The sequence below is a fragment of the Macaca nemestrina genome, chromosome 17, assembly GCF_043159975.1.
Source record: "Macaca nemestrina isolate mMacNem1 chromosome 17, mMacNem.hap1, whole genome shotgun sequence".
Lineage (NCBI taxonomy): Eukaryota > Metazoa > Chordata > Mammalia > Primates > Cercopithecidae > Macaca > Macaca nemestrina.
Window position 1 is genome coordinate 57,422,274 of NC_092141.1, and position 21,937 is coordinate 57,444,210.

At 41.1% G+C, this 21,937-nt stretch overlaps 1 protein-coding gene across 1 annotated transcript in view; it reads left to right on the forward strand.

Moving 5' to 3' along the window:
* Nucleotides 1-21,937, forward strand: part of LOC105472409 (carbonic anhydrase 10) — a 544,782-nt gene that overhangs the window by 414,545 nt on the left and 108,300 nt on the right. Inside the window, exon 4 of the mRNA XM_071082941.1 lies at nt 18,160-18,345. Coding sequence (XP_070939042.1) covers nt 18,160-18,345 — 186 coding nt within the window. The remainder of the gene's footprint in view (nt 1-18,159; nt 18,346-21,937) is intronic.

A 21,937-nucleotide genomic window follows, 5' to 3' on the forward strand; every position in this document is an offset into this window, starting at 1 on the left:
AGCATTCCTGTTTTTGAATTGCATCTGTTTGTTTCACCTTCAGGACCACCTACTTTCTCAGGCTAGATTTCACACTTGGCACTGCTTACCTCGTAGTGATCTCAGCTTCTCTTTTCAGCTGTAATTTACTCTTGGCTCTCAGACTACTTACCCCTGACTTTTCCAGATATTCGTCTGTCTGGCTGGCTGGAGCCATCTCAGCCTGATACCCTTCTAGTTCTGGACTCTCCCCTGGTACCCTTCTAGTTCTTGACATTTCTGCTGGATTGTCTACAACCAACACCCCCTACACACATGCACGCGTGTGCGCGTGCACTCTCACACACACACACACACACACACACACACGGAGCTGCCTGCCTTGCAAGTTCTCATTAGCATTAAATGCCAAGTTTCAGGAATAACCAGCCTTCTTGGTTACAAGTAAAACGGAGATCGCTGCATTAATGCAGTAATGGAAATATAATGGAGGAATTTATTGTCCCTGAAAGACAATATCTGCCACACAAACCCCATGGGATATCTCCAGACAGTAAGTAAAGCTCCACGGCTCTAATTCCTCTGGCCCATAATTATCTTGGGAAGACCGTGACCCTGCAGTTCTCTCTATTAAGAGTATATTTCCTTACAAAATGAACTGTGCTGTATTGAATCGCATCATTTTGATCACTAGAAATTGACATATTGGGCTCATTAGCCAGGAAGTTGGATAGTTAATTTATGAGGTTTCTCAGAGCCTGTCCCAGACCACTCATTGAGGGAGCTCAACAGCCCACGATGAGATAGAAGAAAGTTACTCCAGCAGAGTGGATTTATTTTTCTCTCATTACAGAGATAATGAACAGAAAACTTCCCTGGTACAGATATCGCTTTCCATCCCTTCTCCCCCCAACCCCAGAATGACTTTGCCTTATTGCAACCAGATACCATTTGATGGGCGAACAGTCTTATTCTGCTCATTAGCACCATTTTTCATTTAAAATCTTCAACTGCTGAGATAAAAAGATGATCTAAGTCTTTGCCTTTATCTTTAATATTTAAAACTGTTCACACAACCTTTTAAAAATCAAATATTGATGCTGCTACCTGTTGTTCTTCAAAGTGGAGCAATTATATTGCAGGCCCTTCACAGTAAGTCTGCCTTTATTAGAAATGAGAATGGGGATGTTAAGGAGACATTTATTTCCCTGTCTGTGGCCTCTGCCCCCATCCCCATAGGGTGGAGAGCTAGGAAGAGCATTTGGCTCTTAATCAAGAAATGTGCTGAGGCAGCCACTTGAAAGCACCTAGTGGGCAGGCTGGCAACAAATACAGAGATGCTAGGAGCATCCTCAGGGTCGATTCTGCAGAATGGTACTGGACCCTTGGAGTCATGTACCCTCCTAGGCTCTCAGCCATTTTGCCACAGGAGGCCAGTTTGCTACAACCTCTGCAGCCTGGATTCTTGGGGAACCGCAGTTCTGGGCAATGGGATGGTTCCACACTGCCCTCTAGTGACTAGGCTCAGAAGCTACATGTATCACACAGTCCTTTGCATTCAGCAATTCACGGAGGACCTGCCCTGCCCTGTGTCGAGGACTGGGGATGTGGAGGTGAAGGAGACACACAGCCTGTTCTCCAAGCATTTCTCATAGTGGAACATGGGAGCAGATAATTACAAAGCAACGTTTATGTGTTATTACACTTAAGGATGTCATAGGAACTCAGGGAAGCATCATCACCAAGCCTGTGGGGTTTCAAAGGACTTTGAGGAGGTGGTCTTGACAAATGAGAAGGGGCTTTGCAAGCCTAGGAGAAGGAGATGCAGCTCAGGGCCTGATTGTGAAGGGCCTGTTGTGCCACTACAAGATTGTGGGCATGAGCGGTCAGGAGACAAAAGAATTTCATAGAGATACTGTGTATTGTCCATTTAAGATGCACATTTTTTTTTCATGTTTCAGCATCTCTTTAGGAGGCCTCCCACAAACAACTGCATATTTTATTTGTAGATTTTTTTTTTTTACTTTCATGGTGGTTCATAAAATCAGGATATATTTCACAACCTATGGCATATTTCAGGAAATATGGTAAAATAAGGGCTAAAATTGGGCCATGTCTAGGGGACAGAGAGGAGGGGTCAGAATAAGAAGAGGGAGCGAATAAGATACATTAGCAGAGACAGAGAGAATGGGCAGATTACAGAGGGTTTTTGGGACGTGAAATTTATTTAAATTGTTGAATGAGTGTATGTCAGATGAAGAAGGAGAAGAAGAAAAGGCTCGTCTGCTAAGTGTGTGTACGTGTGTATATAAACAACTGGAAGGAACTCATGAAAATAGGTTTTACCATGAGCATTCAAGTTCATTGACAGCAAAAGAGGTAGGGGGATTGCATAGCAGAAATGCACCATGAAATCACCTCATTGAGTGGAAATCTGAGAGGCTTTTCAGTGGACTAGAATGGTGAAAGTGGGACAGAAAGGGTGTTAAAATGGATCAGATTATTTCATTTGGACCCTCTGGGTTTATGATTGTCTTCTGTTTATAGAAAACAGGAGCACAGAATTGCATTTAATTGTCTCTAATTCATCTGGTGAACATGCTTTCCTGATATTAGCTGGATCAATTGTACAAATAACTTCAGAACCACTCAATACTTTTGTCATGGATGAGACTGAAGGGTTCCATTTGCTTTCCCGTGCTGGATAACCAGAGAGCCGATTTTAGGGTCATTAGATGGCAATAAAGACTCCCCACCCCCACAGCACATACTCCACTGACTTCCCTCAGTAGGCATTTCACTATATTAAAGACACAAATTGGCTGATATAACTGTTGCTTTGAAGCCATGAAATGGAATATCAGTTGCATAAACTGAGCCACATATTTCTGAGATATTGATTATTGCAGTATAAATCTTCTCACCCCTAGGGTAAAATCCTAGCTGGTGCTGTCAGCTACTTGATAATCATGCCATTGGGCTTTTCTGGGTTGTTGATTTTTATATTTTATTCCTATTAGGCAAAGACCAGGCAAGAGGGAGAAGACCATTGAAAGAGGTGTGGTAGGAGTGGAGGTGGGGGTGCACATCACAGAGGAGGCACCGAGAGTGGGGGCTTGCCTCGATATAGAAATGTAGCAAATCTGGAGAATTGGTGTAGGAGGGCAGAGCATAAAAATGGGACATTATTTCCTAGGAAAAGTATCTTTTTTAAACATGATTTATTTCAATTTGTAGTGGGAAAGGGTTGGACAGATGTGCATTCAAATTCTTCCTCCTTTTCTTGCTAGCATATGGCCTAGGCAAGTTATTTAACCCCTCAGAGCCTGGTGTTCCTTCTTTGTGACTCAGATATAGTAATAGTTCCTACCACACAGATTTTGGTGGAAAGTAAATAATAGAACTATGTGAAGCCCTAGCAAAGAATCTGTCACACAGTGGCTGTTTGGCACCTACTGTCGCAGATCCTCTGTGCAGACCCTTCCCAGCAGCTGCTCCTGTTCCAATCACTCCGGGAACACTGGACTCGTCACTATTGCCATTCCCTTTGCATGCCTTATATTTGCCCATTCCCAAGCCTTCACTGATTTTATTCCCTATTCTAGGTATCTCCAGATGACTACATCCTATCCGTGCTCTAAGACCCATTTCAAATGCCCAGTCCTCTGGGAAATGCCTGTTGTACCCATGGACACAAATCATCTCTCCTCCTTAGAGCCAATAACACATGCTCTAAGACCCATTTCAAATGCCCAGTCCTCCGGGAAATGCCTGTTGTACCCATGGACAAAAATCATCTCTCCTCCTTACAGCTAATACAGCAGCTCAGCAGGCAATCAGCATGGGCTCTTTCACATGTATTATCTCTTACACTTATAGATCTGCAGCCTATTTACCCTCACTGAGCCTCAGTTTCTTCATCAAATGGTGATAATAAAAATATTCACTTCATGGGGTGGTGGCAAGTATCAAGTTGCTAATGCATGCACAGTTGCAGCCATATAGAGCTCCATAGACGGTAGTGATATTGATGGATGATTATTAGTAGTATATCTAGATTTGACCTCTAGTTAGAAAATGTAATCTCCTTGGTTGCCTGCTTCTAGAAAGGATGCGTGCAGATTCTAGAAATTTCCGTGGGCACACCTCACTTGTTAAGGGCTTCAGTAGTAGATAGCAACAGTGGTGAATCCAGTAATACGTGCATGAAGGGTAGAGACCTGTTTGGATTTTGGTTGTGGATGATGTTTATTTATCAGTTTAGGACCCAACGCCTTGCTTCCACGGCACAGAAAATGTTCATTACACTTGCAGAGCCACTGAGAAATGCAAATACGTGAAAACTGGACAGCAATGTGAAATATCAAATTCACAGTCATTAACTGACAAGACCAGGAGCTTTGATGAATAGAATAAATGATTGACCTTCAAGATGGGAGCAGAGATTATACAATCTTGGGAGGAGGAAGAAGCAGTGAAATGAAAGCCCCTGGGAATTCTTCCATCATCCCCCACCAAATATACCTGTGAACAAAAGGTTTCCCACTTTTATGTCATTTATCTTTTCAGGTTTTTTTAAATGATGTTCAGATTCAACCAAATTCTTAGGAGAGATATTAAGAGGCTTATAATTTAGATAATGGGACACATTATGTATTCCTAGTAAATAGCACTAAGCTATGCATTACTGAGTTTCAACATCAATAGATTCTAACTGCCAACCCAGGCGACTGTCACTTGGCTGCTCCCAGGGTGGTTGGCCCATAAAACTTGCAATATGAATCACACACACAAAAAGAAAGAAACCTCAACAGATAGAGGGCTATCTGTCTATTTTGGGGATAGGAAACAAATATAAGTTACTGGCATTAGATGCCTAATTTATTCATGGAGTGTTCAAGCCTCCTCAGAGCCTGGTATCCTCAGCAGCTGCCCAGCTGGCCACTCCTTAATATAGCTGTGTTTGCATGAGGGAGGGCGGCCTGTGAAGGAAGACTGACCAGGCTGCACTTCCAGTATGGCAGCCACTAGCCACATGCCGTGATTGAGTCCCTGAAATGTGGTGAGTTCGAATTGTAATGTGTTTTGAGTATAAAATACATATTACATTTCCAAGATTTATGAAAAATGAATGTAAAACACCTCATTCATAATTATTATATCGATTACATGTTGAAATAATATTTTGAATATATTGGGTTACATGAAATATACTCCTAATGTTAATCTCACTGTTTTGTTTCATTAATGTGGCTACTAGAAAATTTAAAGATTGCAGATGTAGCTTGCCTTCTGTTTCAGTTGGATAGCTGCTGTATTGTACAGGACTCTTGTAACAGCCCAGGTTATACCATCAGATGTGGTTGTCTACAGAGTATTTCATTTCATTTTAAAAATCATTCTGTTTATTTTCAAAATTCAAACAAGATGAAAGAGCACAAAATGAAAAATGAGTCTTACATCCCATCCCCTCCTTTTCCTGCATTTCTTTCTGTCCCTCCTCCAGAGGCCAGCTCCCAGTGTCCTGAATACTGCCCCAAAGACATGTAGGAGACGAGAGATGATGCTCCTCCATACTGCCACCATCTCCACCACTCCGTGCTGTCACACACCTGGCCTGTCTCACTGATTTACACTGCCTGCTGACCACTGTGGCTGTCTGAGTGCGTCCTAGAGCACAGCACTCACAGTGAGCGAGAGCCTAGACACCATGGGAAATAAATATTACATCTTGAACTTGCATACAATGAAATGAGGAATGAGCAAAGAGACTTACTATCTAATTATCCCCCAAGCATTTGCTATTTCTACTTTCTTTGAAAAACTGGCATCGAGGATGTTAACATCTGACCAGTGACGACCACACGGGGAATGTTAAGAAAATGATCTATGGACCCTGCCAGTGTCCTGTGCACCATTGTGTCCCACAGGCACCCCTTAAAAGGCATTTTCCTCTTTGGAGATAAAATAACTGGAGATCGGGAGTTATTTGCCTAAAGCCCTGTGAATCAGGGATTGAATTAAATGACATTAAACTAGAAATAAGCTTTCTAAGGCAAGTTTTAGTATGTTAATTAAAGCAGCCTAACCTTGAATTTTCGTAGTTTAGGGAAAAATGGTGGCCTGAAGATGAATCAAAGTATAACCCACTACATATATTTAGAAAGAGCTTTAGTGCTATATCTTTATAATTATCAAAGCAATTCCTTAAGGCATGAAGGGAGGATGGAGAAAGGATAAAAAAACTCACTCTATATTACTGTGCCCCTTCCCCCTGCACTGAAGAACTGTCAGACTCAGTTCAAACGAACATCAAAGGAAGCCCGGAAGAGGAAGACATCAGATTCCCAAGTCCTACCTCAGACCTACTGAGGCAGAATGGGGGCTGGAGCTTGGACCAGGTACCCAGATGATGCTCAAAGCAAAACCTTATCCATTTTCATTCAACAAATGGAAACCAAACATTTTTCAGGAATCAAGAAAGGTAAATAGACATCCAGTCATGCCTATATTATCCTTACAAAAAGTTAAATATATTAAATATAGATTATTACATATAATAAAAAATATATTAAATAGTTTATATATTACATATTTACATATAATATATTAAATATATTTGATATATTAAAGTATATTTTAAGCACATGGAGCAAAGAAGTGTACTCAACCCAATCTCAATTTGGGCTGGCACTGACAGCTAAGGTGGGTCCCCAACTCATGAAAGGAGCAGCAGCACAGGCGATTCCATTGGGGACATACTGCTAATCAATCAGCTGGTACCATCTTGGTTCCAGTAACTTTATCCAGTTGGCATAAGACTCCAGCCACTCACTAAGTAAGAAGTTAAAAAAAAAAAAATTGGATCCAGACAACCAACAATGATGGGCTTGACAAGAACTCTCCAGGCTCTCCACATGCTAGTGGGCTAAGGTTTAAAGCAGAGTTTTAACCCAGGTAAAGGAACTGGAGAACTAAACCAAAAACCCAGACTGAACTGGGGTCATTCGGACTCGGCCTGCTTGTTGACGGTTAAGAGAAGCACGGTGAAGCATAAGGAGATTGGCTTTAGATCGAACAGTCTTGCATTCACAGTCTGGCTCTTGAACCCGCAGGCCGTATGAGCTGAGCACGTGGCACCACCCTCCTACTGGAAAATGGGAAGCTCATGCTGACCTCACAGGTTTTGTGTCAGGATTTTAAATGTTCATAAGGCATCTGAGCAGACACAGAAGACAAATTATCAAATTTAAATTTTACTTATAATACGAAATTATTAAAATAACAATATTAAACTAATAAAACCATTGGTTAGCAGTGGTGGTTCAGTAAGAAAGAAATACATGGGACTCACCCCTGGAAACCCATGTACCAGGGTTGTGAGGGAAAAACTCATTCCAGGTACCACTCTCTGAAGTGTGCCTTCCTGGTCAGAGGCTGGGCAGCCTGAAGTAGGTGAAGGGCTTCAGTGCCAATGACTACGTGTGTCAAGAACATGTTCGGCCTAACGCCAGTCATGAGCCCATGGTATCCTTGGATTGGATGGAGGAAAGGGAGCATTCTCTTGACTTAGCCCATGCCTTAGTGAACCAGGCAACATCATTCACACCTGTTCTCTGTGTCTTCTGTCATTACCACCATCAGTCAAATTGAAGAGATGCTTCACTGCAATGGTGCCACCTAGCATCCCTGCAGAGTGTGCAAATAAATCATCTATTATTTGAAGAGTCAATATTATCAAAAACAGATTCAATGTTTTTAATAATAATAGGATTAATACAATAAGCAGCACATGTGATCATTTCATCTAGTTTTTCAGTGTAGATGCCAAAATCCTATTCTTTTCACAGAGGAAACACAGGCTGACTCAGATGGATGGGTAAGAGAAAGATCAGAGTAAACTTAGCATTACTAAGGGAAAAAAACACTATTTTCCCTGCAGGGTTAAGAGTAGTGGGTGAAATCTTAGAAGTACGTCAACTCCTGTACCCAATCCCACCAATGGTAACTCAAAGCAGATCACTCCATTCTGGTTTCATTTTCTTATGTACCTACGTCTAAGCCACTTTCTTCCTAACAGCCCCAGCCTATGAGCTCCAAATATTTTCCTTCTGCTTTCTTTCAAAGATGCATTGCAAAAAAAAAAAAAAAGAAAAAATGCATGCCTACTCCTAAAGCTCCACACCCTCTGCCACCGTGCTCTCATCTAGCCTCTAATCTTTTCCATTTGTAATCAATACTATGAAATCTACATAGCATAAAACATCTGGACAAACACTGAGAAGAGCCCAGTATCTAGATACACAGTGTCATGTAAATGGCAGGTCCAGATGTCAACTTGAATTGTTTCTATTTTTCTGTAGGCTGTAGTAGTTGTATATACACACACTTATTATAGTACTCTAGCATTTCTAACTTTGAGTCAGTATTCTTAGGTACCCTCAGCATAAGATAATTTAAAGGAAAAGCAAGAGAATAAGAGGAGGGGGAAGTGTGTCACACAAAGCAAGAAACAGTCAGTGGGTTGATTTCTAATCTTGGGTTTGCTGCTTGTTTGCATAATCCTGGACAGCTCACTCAACCACTCTGTGTCTCAGTTTCCTGGTTTATTGAATAAGAAGTTGGGCTTGATGATCTCTGAAGTCCTTTAGCTTTAGAATCCACACACCCCTAAGTTTGCTAATCTGTATGTCTGCTATGCTGCACTGAAGCCAATGATTTGACTCCAGTTTTTGGCACTAATTTTTTTTCTTGCATTGATGCTTCCAGAGTTCCCATGTAAGTAAGCAGCACACTGGCTTTTTGTATTCACTCTTTACAAATCAACCCTTTGATCTCTTGAGCTACTTTGCAGAAAACTAGACTAAGTGGTGTTCTTAAATCTCAGACTCACTAATTACATTGCAAAGAAGGCCTATTACACACCTCAGCAGAGTGGCCAGAGACATATAACAGGAAACTTCGGTTGCAAAGAAAGGTCACCTAATTCATGACATGGCTGTTGGACCTTCTTCACTGAGTGGCCTTCCAACATTATGGGCTCAGCCACCCAGTTGCTCAGCACTAGGAGAGGCAGGTATGACCCATCTCTCAACTCCCAGCAAGCGAGGATTGAAACTGCCCTGCCACCCTAGGTCTAGACCAGGTCTGGACAAATTAAACCCAATCTGGCATAACCATGCAGGCATCGTATTTTAATTAAGAATTGATTCCTAACCCCAGAAGAATTTTAAAAACTTACCTCATCTCCCCAACACTCTTCCTACCAACTCTGACTTCTCTTTCAAAGAGCTATAGAATGTGCAGTCAAATAGGCCTGGGCTAGAATTCTGGGACTGCCAATTTCTAACTGTGGTGCTTGAGGTAAAATCCTTTAACCCCTTTGAGCTTCTGTCTCCTCATACGTAGAATATGGATAATACCTTCCTCACCTGGGCAGCATAAGGATGAAATGAGATGATGTATAGAAAGGGCCTGAATACACGGCCCAGAGTACACCACAGTCAAGCCACTGTTGTCGATGTTGTGATCCATCACCACCCAGTGTGTTTACAGTTACGTGTTTTATAGTTATAGTAAAAGAAAATCTGTTGATTCAAGCTCATTCTTGTTGGTTAAAAAAAAAAAAAATCTGCTGAATAAGACTGTATCCCAAATCCCAAAGACAAGAATGCCAGCTCTCCTATGTTATCAGTGAACAGGGCCGAGGTGCCAATTCCATATAGAATAGTAAATAAATAAAAAGGACATTATTACATTTCTGAAATGTACATGGTCACTGAGAAATGGGAGTGCACCCTCTCTACAGTGACTTAGAAGCTGCTCTTTGAGACCCTGGGAAGAGCATGAGCTTTGGGTCATGAAGATTTGAATTCTAGTCCCCTCACTTTTTCCTTTTGTATTTTTGAGTAGAACTCTTAGCCTACCTGTACCTGGTTTTCTAATCTAAAAAGTGGTACCACACCTGACACATAGTAAATCCTCCAGATTAGTAGGTGTCCTCCACCCTTCCTTTCCTAACTAACTGGGTTAAGAATGCAAGTAGCTCCTGTACATGTCAGATGGGCCATCTCTTCCTTCTACACGACTGAAATTCTGTTTCCTCTCAGCTACTCCATGTGTGGTGTTATATTTCCATTTGAGCTGTAGATAATTATTTTTACTATATTAGAGGAGATCTGAGTCAGACTGCCTTGAGAGAGAACATATCGGAAACCTCACATAATCTTTGTGTCACATCAAGCAAGTAGCTACTTATTGAATCTTTTGGAATTTCTGAAGGTAAGATTTCCTCTAGCTTAGTTTTCTGCAATAAACATCCACCCTACAAGCACTATCTCCATTAAACCAAAAGACCTTTGACGTGTATTTTGTGAATTGGTCTTTGTAAAAAGATATACCTCCTCTTCTTTTTTATTTCAAAATATGAGTTTATACAACATCTAAGACCAAAAACAATAAGGGATTTACATCAAAATAATCTCCACGGTCCCATCTATACTCAAGGATAAACCTGCCTTGTTCTTTAACAAGAAAATTTAAATTATTTCTTTATAATTGTTCTATCATTCAGATGTGCATTTTTTCAAACTGGTTCTCCTTCCATGTGACTGACATTTGGAAAACAGTCTTTGTTTAGCTGACTTTTAAAATTATGTGATGTAGGAAATATATAGATAAAATGCATATGTGTTTGTATTATATATAATATATGTATACGTATATATAATATATACAGATATAGATAAGGTAGCTATATAATATATGCATGTATATATACACACATTCATATTTGTATAATATATATAACCCTTTATGTGTGGTATCAGAACAACTACTTGGTTAAGAGCTATTTGAACAGATGTAATAAAGAAGGCAAACAGAATTTGAAAATAAGTGTAGTGGTTAATTGATGTGTTAACTTGGCTGGGACATGGCACTCAATATTTGGTCAAACATTAATTGGGATATTTCTGTGAGAGTGTCTATGGATGAGATAAACATTTAAATCAGTGGAATTTGAGTAAAGCAGATTGCCCTGCATAAGGTTGATGGGCCTCATCCAATCAGTGGAAGGCCTCAAGAGATCAAAAAGACTGACCTCCCTGAATAAGAAGGAATTCTGCAGCAGGGGACCTTCAGAGGTAAAATGCAGCATCAGCTCTTGTCTCCAGCCTGCAGGCCCACCCTGCCAATGTCCATTATTAGATGAGACAATTTCTTAAAATCTCTTTATTTTACCTGTGTGTGTGTGTGTGTGCATGTGTTGTCTCTTTATTTTACCTATATATATGTATACACACACACTATTTTACCTATATATATATATGTATACACACACACACACTATTCTGTTTCTCTAGAGAACCCTGAGTAAACAGTAAGTAATCCTAAACATCCTGAACTCCAAAATACTGTGAGGCTCCTACACACTCAACCCACCTCTTGAAGAAAATGCCAAAATATTATGTTGTTAAATAACCATCTCTGGCTGGGTGTGGTGGTTCACGCCTGTAATCCCAGCACTTTGGGAGGCCGAGGCAGATGGATCACCTGAGGTCAGGAGTTCGAGACCAGCCTGGCCAACATGGTGAAACCCCATCTCTACTAAAAATACAAAATTTAGCCAGGCATGATGGCAGGTGCCTGTAATCCCAGCTATTCAGGAGGCTGTGGTGGGAGAGTCACTTGAACCCAGGAGGCAGAGGTTGCAGTGAGCCAAGATCACGCCACTACACTCCAGCCTGGGTGACAGAGCGAGACTCCGACTCAAAAAAAAAAAAAAAAAAGCTGCACAACTTAATAATTTCCAGTGCTTAAAAGCATAGGCTTTAGAGCCAAAGATAGCTGAGGTCAAGTTCTGGCCCCAGACTGATGGCGGTTTGCTTCTATGGAAAGTGCCATAGAAGCCAGGTAAGACAGGTATGCCCTGTGGGAGGCCTTTCCTCCACATGTGGGTTTAACCTAATATCTTCCCGCTGAGAATAAGCAAATGGTAGGGTGTCAAGTACCACATCATGTTTGGTGCTGGGTTTGGTGAGGGAGAAATTGTGATGATTAACAGAGAAAGTTCAGGTTCAGAATTTACCACCACCCCCTGTGACACCCAGTAAAGGTTCTAACCAAGATGCCATCTGTTATGAACAGGATTGTAGATGACTTTCAAAGAAGGAAAATTTTTCTTACCTTAAAAATACATTGACCGGCTGGGCGCGGTGGCTCACGCCTGTAATCCCAGCACTTTGGGAGGCCCAGGCAGGCGGATCACAAGGTCAGGAGATCGAGACCATCCTGGCTAACACAGTGAAACCCCATCTCTACTAAAAATACAAAAAATTGGCCGGGTGTGGTGGTGGGCGCCTGTAGTCCCAGCTACTCAGGAGGCTGAGGCAGGAGAATGGTGTGAACCCAGGAGGCAGAGCTTGCAGTGAGCTGAGATCGCGCCACTGCACTCCAGCTTGGGTGACAGAGTGAGACTCCATCTCAAAAAAAAAAAAAAAAAAAAGCGTTGACCAAATTTATTTCCCTCTAACATAATGGTGTCACCAGAATGAAAAAAGATGACCCTATTTATTAGAGGGTCTGCTACAGACTGCTTCAAAGCACTGTGTTTGCTATGCAAGGATATCTAATTTTGCAAAATAAATATACCAGGCTAAAATTTTTGCTTTGCAAAAGAACATATTACTTCTAGATGGTTTCAAGTCATCCAGATAATATTGATTGACATAAAACCTGGACAGGCATATCTGTGGAGGACCTATTACCTGCTTCCCTCAATATATGTAGCTCCAGTCTTAAACCAGTATGAATTCTGCAGGTGAGGAAACTGAGGGATTTCCTTAACCTTCGGGTTTCTCGAAGCCTCCTCCTGGGATGAACTTCAGCAGCCTAGTGTCCAATTATAGTCCTATCTTTTCCTGAAAAAGATCCCACTTTTTCTGGAACTGCCTAAGATCTGCAAATACAGACTGGAGAAGAAATGAAAATCCCCAACATATTTTTTATTTACTTATTTTTAATTTTAATTTTAATTTTTTTATTTATTTTTGAGATGGAGTCTCACTCTGTCACCCAGGCTGTAGTGGTGCAATCTCAGCTACTGCAACGTCCACCTCCTGGGTTCAAGCAATTCTCCTGCCTCAGCCTTCCAAGTAGCTGGGATTACAGGCACACACCACCACACCCAGCTAATTGTATTTTTAGTAGAGACGGAGTTTCACCATGTTGGCCAGGCTGGTCTCAAGCCCCTGACCTCAGGTGATCCACCTGCCTCGACCTCCCAAAATGCTAGGATTACAGGCATGAGCCAACGTGCCTGGCCCCCCAACGTATTTTTTTTTTTATCTGAAATGAGCAAGGATACTTGCGTTTGCTTACATCGAGATCATTAGTCTTGGAATCAGAAGACCTGGGTTTGCCACCTGCCACTGTGTGATTCTGGATAAGTCACTGAACCTTCACCAACCCCCACTTACTTTCTTTGCTGTTAAAATGGATATCACACACATCTCACACCTTATTTTGCAGTGAATTAAGATAAAGCAAAAAGAGCTGTGAGGCAGCCAGAGGCAACCTGGACATCCCTTGCAGCTCCAACTTCTCCATTCTGTTTTGTTTCCTGGTCTGTATAATACAACTTTTTTCAACATGCTGTGCACCAAAGTAGTTCATTGAAAACACAGTAATTAGCATTCGAGATAAAATGACACTGCTGCAATGTTAATTACTAGAGTGCAGATGTACCCTTAGATATCATACATAACGTTGTCAAGCCTTTATTTTTAAATTAAAGTGCAACAAACCATACCCTGGCTACACAGCTTTTTTTTGATTAATACAAATTAATGTTATTTCGGTGTCTAGGGAAAGAGTGGGGATAAGGGGGTGTTGCATCTCATTGTAAGAACACATAGGAAAATGATAGCAGTTATGGATTGCCCATAACTTTGTGCCCCCATTCAGGTCTCTCCATAATGGAGTGTGAGCTCCATGATGGCAGGAAGAGGGACTGGCTTTGCTCACAGTCATACTGTCCCCAGCTCCTAGCACACAGTTAGGTGCATTGAATGTTTTGTTCTGAGTAAATGGCCAACTGAATGAATGAATGAAGACAGAGCCATGTATGCAGAAGGGGTCTGGAAGTGGGATCGAAGAACTAGAAGGCACTCTGGTGTATCCCTGCTCTGGTTTGGGGTTTGCTTCATGGCCTTTAAGATGATTGTGCATTCTCCTCATGTCTAGCACCTTAAAACCCAAAATGAGAGGCCAGTGAATCCTCACAAGGCAGAAGTTAGCTCCAGTTCTTCAGGATGACATTTAACAAGCAACATTATATTCCACCAGGCTCTGGGAATTTGGGAAGACATGGGGAAGAACAACAAGAAACCTTCAGTATCACCTAGGCACCCATGCCATAATAGCCAAGAGTAAGGGAAGGAAAAGAATGAACATTTGTGACCATTGCATATATTAGTTAATTATCACAACCTCGTGAGGGCAATTTTTACCAACTTTTTATTGTTTTAAAATACATATGACATAAAATTTACCATCTTAACCATTTTTAGCGTACAATTCAGTGGTGTTAAGTACATTCATATTGTTGTACAACCATTACCACCATCTGTTTCCAGAACTCTTTTTATTTTGTGAAACTGAAACTTTATACTCATTAAATACTAACTCTCTCTTCCTCCTTCAGTCTCTGGCAATCATGATTCTACTTTCTGTTTCTATGATTTTGGCTACTTTAGATACAGCATACAAGTGGAATCCATTTACATTTAAAGTAATTACTGATAAGAAGGGACTTTGTCATTTTGCTATTTGTTTTCAATATGCCTTACAGCTTTTTTGTCTGTCATTTTCATGGAGGAAATTCTGTTATCTCTGTGGTTAAGAAAACTGAAGCTTCAAGAAATTAAGTAAACTACCCTAGGTCGCATGGCTAATAAGAGGCATACTGAGAATCTTTTGACTCCAGGGCCCCTGATTTTTCCACCCGCTGGTGCCAATGTGTTTCCCAAGTACTGGGAAAATTCAGGCAAGCATAAAATGTAGTCAGTGCCTTGATTCAATGGGCAAGAATTTTCTTGGGAACATTAGACAGACATAGATGAAAGGATTTCTAGAAGTGTTAGGAAGCCCAAGATACTTGACTAATTACACAAAGCATGCATGTCATAGGAACTTGGAGCAATGTTTTTTGTTGCCTTTTATACCACAGAATGTCACTGGATTGAATCCCATGGTTCTGTGCTTAATGTCATTTGAAGGGAATTACAGAGATCCAGCCCTGCTGTGTGGGATCTACTCCCCATAGCAGATGGATGCAGCAATACATAGTAAATGCTGTAATAATGTGCACACTGTTTGACCTGGAATTTGCATAATGAAATATCTCTGGATTAGTGAAAAGATTGATCCATAAGGATGTTTATTACAGATTTTTTTTTTTACAATAATGAAAAAGTGAAAGGACTGTAAAGATTCAACAATCAGCTATATATTTTTACAAGGAAACATGATGTAGACATTTCAAAGTGATATTGCTAAAGAATAGTTAATGACATGGAAATATCTATATGTTAGTGAGAATAACATATAAAGTCATATATACATACAAGTGAAAAGTCTTTATTATATATTCATAATGCACATATATAAAATGATCTCATTAAAATATGGGTCTATAGGTATGAGTGTGAAAATTATATGCCAAAATATTAGTGGTGATTACTATTTAATTGTGAAATTGTGGTCTATTTGCTATCCCATATCTTTCAAACCATATAATAATGCCTATGTATTATCTTAATAATTAGGAAAAATAGGTTATATTTAGAGATGGAAGTCATGTCAAACACAAATCTGTCTTGAGCTATTGCACTGCAAAGGAAGTTATGGGAAATAAAAAGAAGACAACTTCTGATTATCTCACACTAACTAAATAGACATTTATTTGAGCCTGGAGAACAGGAGTGAAGTCATTGGCATGGATCATTTGGTTGCAAGGAATAGATAACTTGAGGTTAAAAAATGTGTTGGTAAGGCATAGAATATTACAAAGTACAGTTCGGGCCTCTAGAAGGAACTAGATCAAAGAGACACAAAGACATCTGAAGCTAAGTAGTTATTCTCCCCATTCCCTCCCCTCTTCCCCAGTGTGTGGTCTCCTCTGTCAATGTTGGGACATCTGCCTCAGTCCCCTCTCTCTGATCTGACTTTCTGTGCTTAACAGTATGGTTGGGACCAGGCGACCTTGCAGTTCAGGAACTCAGTAGTCTCTGTTGATAGTTCCAGATTTCATAGGAGAAAGAAGATGACTGACTTAGTGTATATCAGCTCCCTTTTGCTGCATAACAAACCACCCCAAACTTTAGAGACTTAAATAATTTTTTTAGCTCCAAGCCTGTGGTCAGTGGGCATTTCTGATCTGGGCCAGGCTAAGCTGATCTCAGCTGGGCCAGTCAGCTAGTGGATCAGCCACAGAATAGCCAGTCTAGACAGCCTCTCCTGGAATGGTTCTCCTCACTGTGGTCCCAGCCTCCAGCGGGCTAGCCCAGGCTCATTTGCATGGTAGTTCACGGCTCCAGGAAGAAATGAAGAAACATGCGTGCCCTCAAGGTCTACTCTCAGGACTATCATATTGTGTGTAGCACATGCTGTTGGCCAAAGTAAGTGACAAGGCCAGCCCAGACTCGACGTAGAGAAATAGCATCTTATCTAGATGACAGCAGTTACAAAGTCACATTGTTGGGAGCGTAGTTATAGGGAGGGGAAGAATTCCTGTCATTTTTGTAAACTGCACGTAATCTCTAGAGGCCAAGCCTGACATGAGCTCCATGCAGTAGCTGCACCATATTGCCATTTCCATATAATGTCATTGGTCGATGTACCAGGGAAGGTGAGTCTAGGGAATCCACTATTTCAACCTGGAAGTGACACTTGTCATGACCCCTCCCAGCCCATGGCCCCCACCAGTCACATGGGCTCCATTCTACAGTAAGGTAGCAGGAAACAAAATGAGTCACTGGAGTATTTGGTGAGCATTATGGTCTCTGCCACGGTGAACAACCCAAGAGCTACTCATTCACAACACCAGTGTCAGAAAGGTGGAAGGGGGGCAGGAAAATGATAGTGCTATAGAGCATATATATGAAAACCACATCTAATGAAGGTATCAGAAGTTAAGGAAGCCCTTCAGGAATCACTAGGGCTGAAAGCTTGGCCAAAGAAGTCAGAGTAAGTAGGAAGAAAATCCAAGTAGTTCAGCCTCCTGTAACCCAGAAACACGCCTTCCAGACTCATTCAATGTCTCCCCTAAGCTCTAGATCCTACTCCCAAAGCTAAGCCAACCCAAGAGAGTAGGAAAGTAGAGTTTCAGATGGGAAAGAGTGTTCTAGAATCAATTGTTGTTGAGAAGTGCTAAGGTCACAGTCAGGAAGATGAACCTGAACATCAAGGCCCAAAAAGGAAAGAAAGAAGGAAAACGAATGCCCAGCAGTCATGTTAGCAGTTTGGAGGGGCTGGAGCAAGATGGAATCAGGAATAAGGAGTAAGTCTAGGAATCTGTGAAACTGGAAACTTGAGTGAATCCCTTTAGTTTAACACTTGAGGCCCACAAGCTATGAGGATTCTGTGCAATGTCTGGTTGCAGGGCAGGAAAAGGAACTAACCAAGACACACCATATAGGACGCTTGAGAATTCAGACCTAGGCTTTCCATCTCCCACGAGCGTCTGCTTCTGTTCACTCATTTTCTCTTCCCTGTCTCATTTGGCCTTCTAGGATCTCATCCCTTACTAACTGCCTTCTCCAATTTCTCAGCTGAGATTTAGAACTCTTGCAGTATCTTTCCATTCCAAACACTTACAGTAAGAAGGACAAGTTCATGTTTTATAAGATGCAACGCACAAAATATTAGTCACAATTGGTGAAGTCTCCTGTGAGTTCTTACCTCAAATTCCTAAGCTATCATGTGGTTTATGCCTCACAGAAATTACCATAGATCCCACATATACCCTCTGGGGCAGCTGCCACTCCCTACTCCACATGTGGATTTAGCCCATCTTCCCATCAAGAGGAAGCAAAAGGCATTGATCCAAGCACCATGCTGGGTTTGGGGAGGCATAGAAGAAGGAGGGCCTTGCTTGACCTGTTGCTAATTGCCTTGCAGGTCAGTGGGACCATGTACAACACTGGAAGACATGTATCCCTTCGCCTGGACAAGGAGCACTTGGTCAACATATCTGGAGGGCCCATGACATACAGCCACCGGCTGGAGGAGATCCGACTACACTTTGGGAGTGAGGACAGCCAAGGGTCGGAGCACCTCCTCAATGGACAGGCCTTCTCTGGGGAGGTATGTTAGTCTGTCAAAGTACTAAGTTTAAATGTCAACGTACAAGATTGGGTGCCTGTTTATATCCAAGATGGGATAACATAACAAAGAGATTTTCCCTAATCTATGAAATGAGAAGACCCATGCCTTCTTTCTCCATCTGTCTTTTGCAAATTGGCATCAAAGTCAATAACAAGCTTCTAGTATTTTCCAGGGAAGGCTACAATGAAACTAACTCTTTCTTTCTGAGACACTGGTGTGGCTCTCTTGAGACTCATACCCAATGATATTTCTAGAGCATTATTTCAACCCCAAACCCTCACCTTATATATATAATACGTCTTTACTTACACCTATCTGGGTGATCAGCCTCTCATGTGTCACATATGATAGCACAGATTCCATAACTTTTCTTTTGAATATAATGAGTCATATTTGCATAAAACTATAACATACCATAAAATAAGTGTCAGGCAACTCAATAGGTTTCCTGAGTTTCTGCAAAATGGAAATGTCACTGTGTGCCACCATCAACCCAGACAGAACTCAAGCCACAGCAGAGAGCCCAACCACAGTTTCATTTATAGGACAAAAGCTATGGTTTAAACAGTTGTCATCTGTGGTGTGACACTTCACAAGCAGGGTGTAGGTAATTTGATCTCTTTTACATTATAGTGGAGGGCGTTTATGAATTAGAGATCAGGGGTCCTTAGACCCTAAATGCCCTGTAACTAGGTTTCTGTTTAAGAGTCCTCAATAACTGATGTCAGGAAGGCTTTGAAATTACAAAAATATGTATCGCATGTGGTCTTTTCATTTTTTTAAAGATCATGTATAAATCTGGCCTTGTTTTTAGGATGTTAAGGCCAAGCACTAGGAAACAGACCCACAATCTTAATGAGTCCAGCAGCCAGATTTTAATGTGCATTCAAAATGCATCAATAAGAGCCTGCCTAGGCACTCATCTAGTTACCAGGGATACAGAGATTAAAAAAAAGAAAGGCTCCTACCACAGAGGAACTCAAAGAGTGCTATATTCAAGTCATTAAAGTATAATGTCATGCTGTAATGGGGATGTACAAAGGCCCTGGCAAACTCAAAGGAAGAAGTGACAAATTTTGCTTGAAGGGGTCAGGAGAAGCTTCACAGAGAAGGTGCCCTTTGAACTGGGCTGTAAAGAGAGGCAATGAAGAACAATTTTAAGACCATCAGCTTTGGAGTCCAGTGACCTGAGTTTTGTAGTCTCGCTTTGATACGCACTGTGTGATCTTGGGATGTTACTTGAGCCTTCTAAGGCACAGTTTAGATACCTCTAGAGGTTATTTTAAAAATTAAGTGGGATTCCAGGTGTAAGAACACTGAAAGTATTCAATGATTGATAAACAACAATGATAAAGCAGGAAATGAGGGCTAGTGTGAGCAAAAGCCCCGAGGCATGTCAGGGCAGTGTGTGCTGGAGAAGCTGCATGAAGATTTCATCTAGCATTTTATCTGTGATCTATTAATAATGACTGTATAGACAATAGGGTTGAGCTGTAGGATGGATCTCCCTCCTGGATCTGTAGGGAAAAAAATGCTAGGATTCATTAGGGATGTCTGCCAAGGGCATTGTAATGCCAGGCTCCCAAGTTGCAGATTCTGAACTAGAGTACAACAAGAAATACAGTGAAAGCAGGACAGAAACTCAGAATTTGAGCATAACTGGGTACTTCCAGTCTGAATTAGAGAATATTCAAAATTAGATGAATTCTTGCTCTTAAGTTATTTTAAGGTTTGTAATTATTTTATCCATTGGCTTACTTGCTCATTTTTTTCTTTTCCGTTATTTCTTTTTCTCCCCCATATCCTGTCATATTCCAGCACCTATCACAGCACTGCCTCAGAGTAGAAATAATTTTTAAATGAATAATTGATAAAATGTAGACGTTCAGTAGGCTAAAATCTTTACATTGTATTATTCTTTACTGACACTTGTTTCTCCAATATATGGTAAGGGTGCTTTGTAACTTATACATGAACCACAATTTTAGAGTAAATGAGTGCTTCCAAAATCCCTAAGGGAAACATATAGTAATTTGATCTCTTAGTGTATGAATTTTCCTAGACCTACCCCAGACCACAGGTATCAGGTACACCAAAGAATTTGCATTTAAAAAGTTCCCAGGAGAGTCTGATGATTAGGTTTGTGAAGCATTTCCACAATGGTACATTATTATGTGTTCCCAGTGAAGAAAGCAATGAGTGAAGAAAGCATGTAAGCAGGGTTGCAAATCACAATGAACTGGGAAGCCTTGTCAAAATACTTTCCTCTCAGTCCTTCCCAAAACCAACTGAATCAGAGTCTCAGGATATAGGGTCCAGGTTTGTACATTTGTAAAACTTTCCCCAAGAAATTTTGTTTAGCAATCACTATGCCAATTTTAGGTGAAACTCCGCCTGAATTATCCCAGTTTTCTAAACCAAGGGGACTTAATCAACAAAATCACACTGCATAAAAGGGGGGGAAGGAGCACACTTTGGTAATTGTCCCCTGGAAATGGCAAGGCTGGGTGCTGTCTAGACTGATGAGACTTGGAAAACAGCTTCCCAAGTAGGGTGGTCACACACACACATCCACTACTTCAATGTAGGCTTGAGCACTGGCCTCAGCATAGGTATAATTATACCTTGCCCTGGGTAGATGCATTCATCGAATCACATTTCTTTCCAAACCTCTCAATGTCAGGGGTCTATGGACGAACTGGTATGGGTTTAGGTGCAAGATACCAGAATTTCAGAGTCCCCAAAACAATGTTATATGCAAAGGAGTGCGATAAGCAATTGACCTTTGAGATCCCATTTAAGGATTTCAGCCAGCAACAAGAGTTTGGCATCTTCTATGTAGCCTAAGGGAAGATACCTATAGATGGAATTCAGCTACATATGTGTTCTAATGATGAAAATAATACACTGATGAAATGAGTTTCCCTCTGAAAATTGTGACTTCCTATTACTGGAATTATTTTATTTATGTATTTATTTATTATTTATTTATTTATTTTGAGAGAAAGAGTCTTACTCTGTTACACAGGCTGAAGTACAGTGGTAGCACCATCACAGTTCACTGTAACTTCTAACTCCTGGGCTAAAGCAATTCTTTTGTCTTGGCCTCCCAAAGTGCTAGGATTATAGGTGTGATCCATTGCACCCAGCCCCATTACTGGAGTTATTAAGCACTGAACAGAATTTGGTTACTCCATAAAAGTGACTCACACTCAAATGAGCAGGGGAAACTGTCAGTTTTAATGTATCTTCTGATGCTGAAATTTTATACAATTCGTAATTTTTTTTTCTTTTTTTTTTTTTTTTTGAGATGGAGTCTTGCTCTGCCACCAGGCTAAAGTGCAGTGCCATGATCTTGGTTCAGTGTAACCTCTGCCTCCTGGGTTCAAGCAATTCTCCTGCCTCAGCCTCTCTAGTAGCTGAGATTACAGGTGTGCACCACCATGCCTGGAGAATTTTTTTTTAATTATTTTTTAAGTAGAGATGGGGTTTCACTATTGGCCAGGCTGGTCTTGAACTCCTGACCTCAAGTGATCCGCCCACCTCAGCCTCCCGAAGTGCTGAGATTACA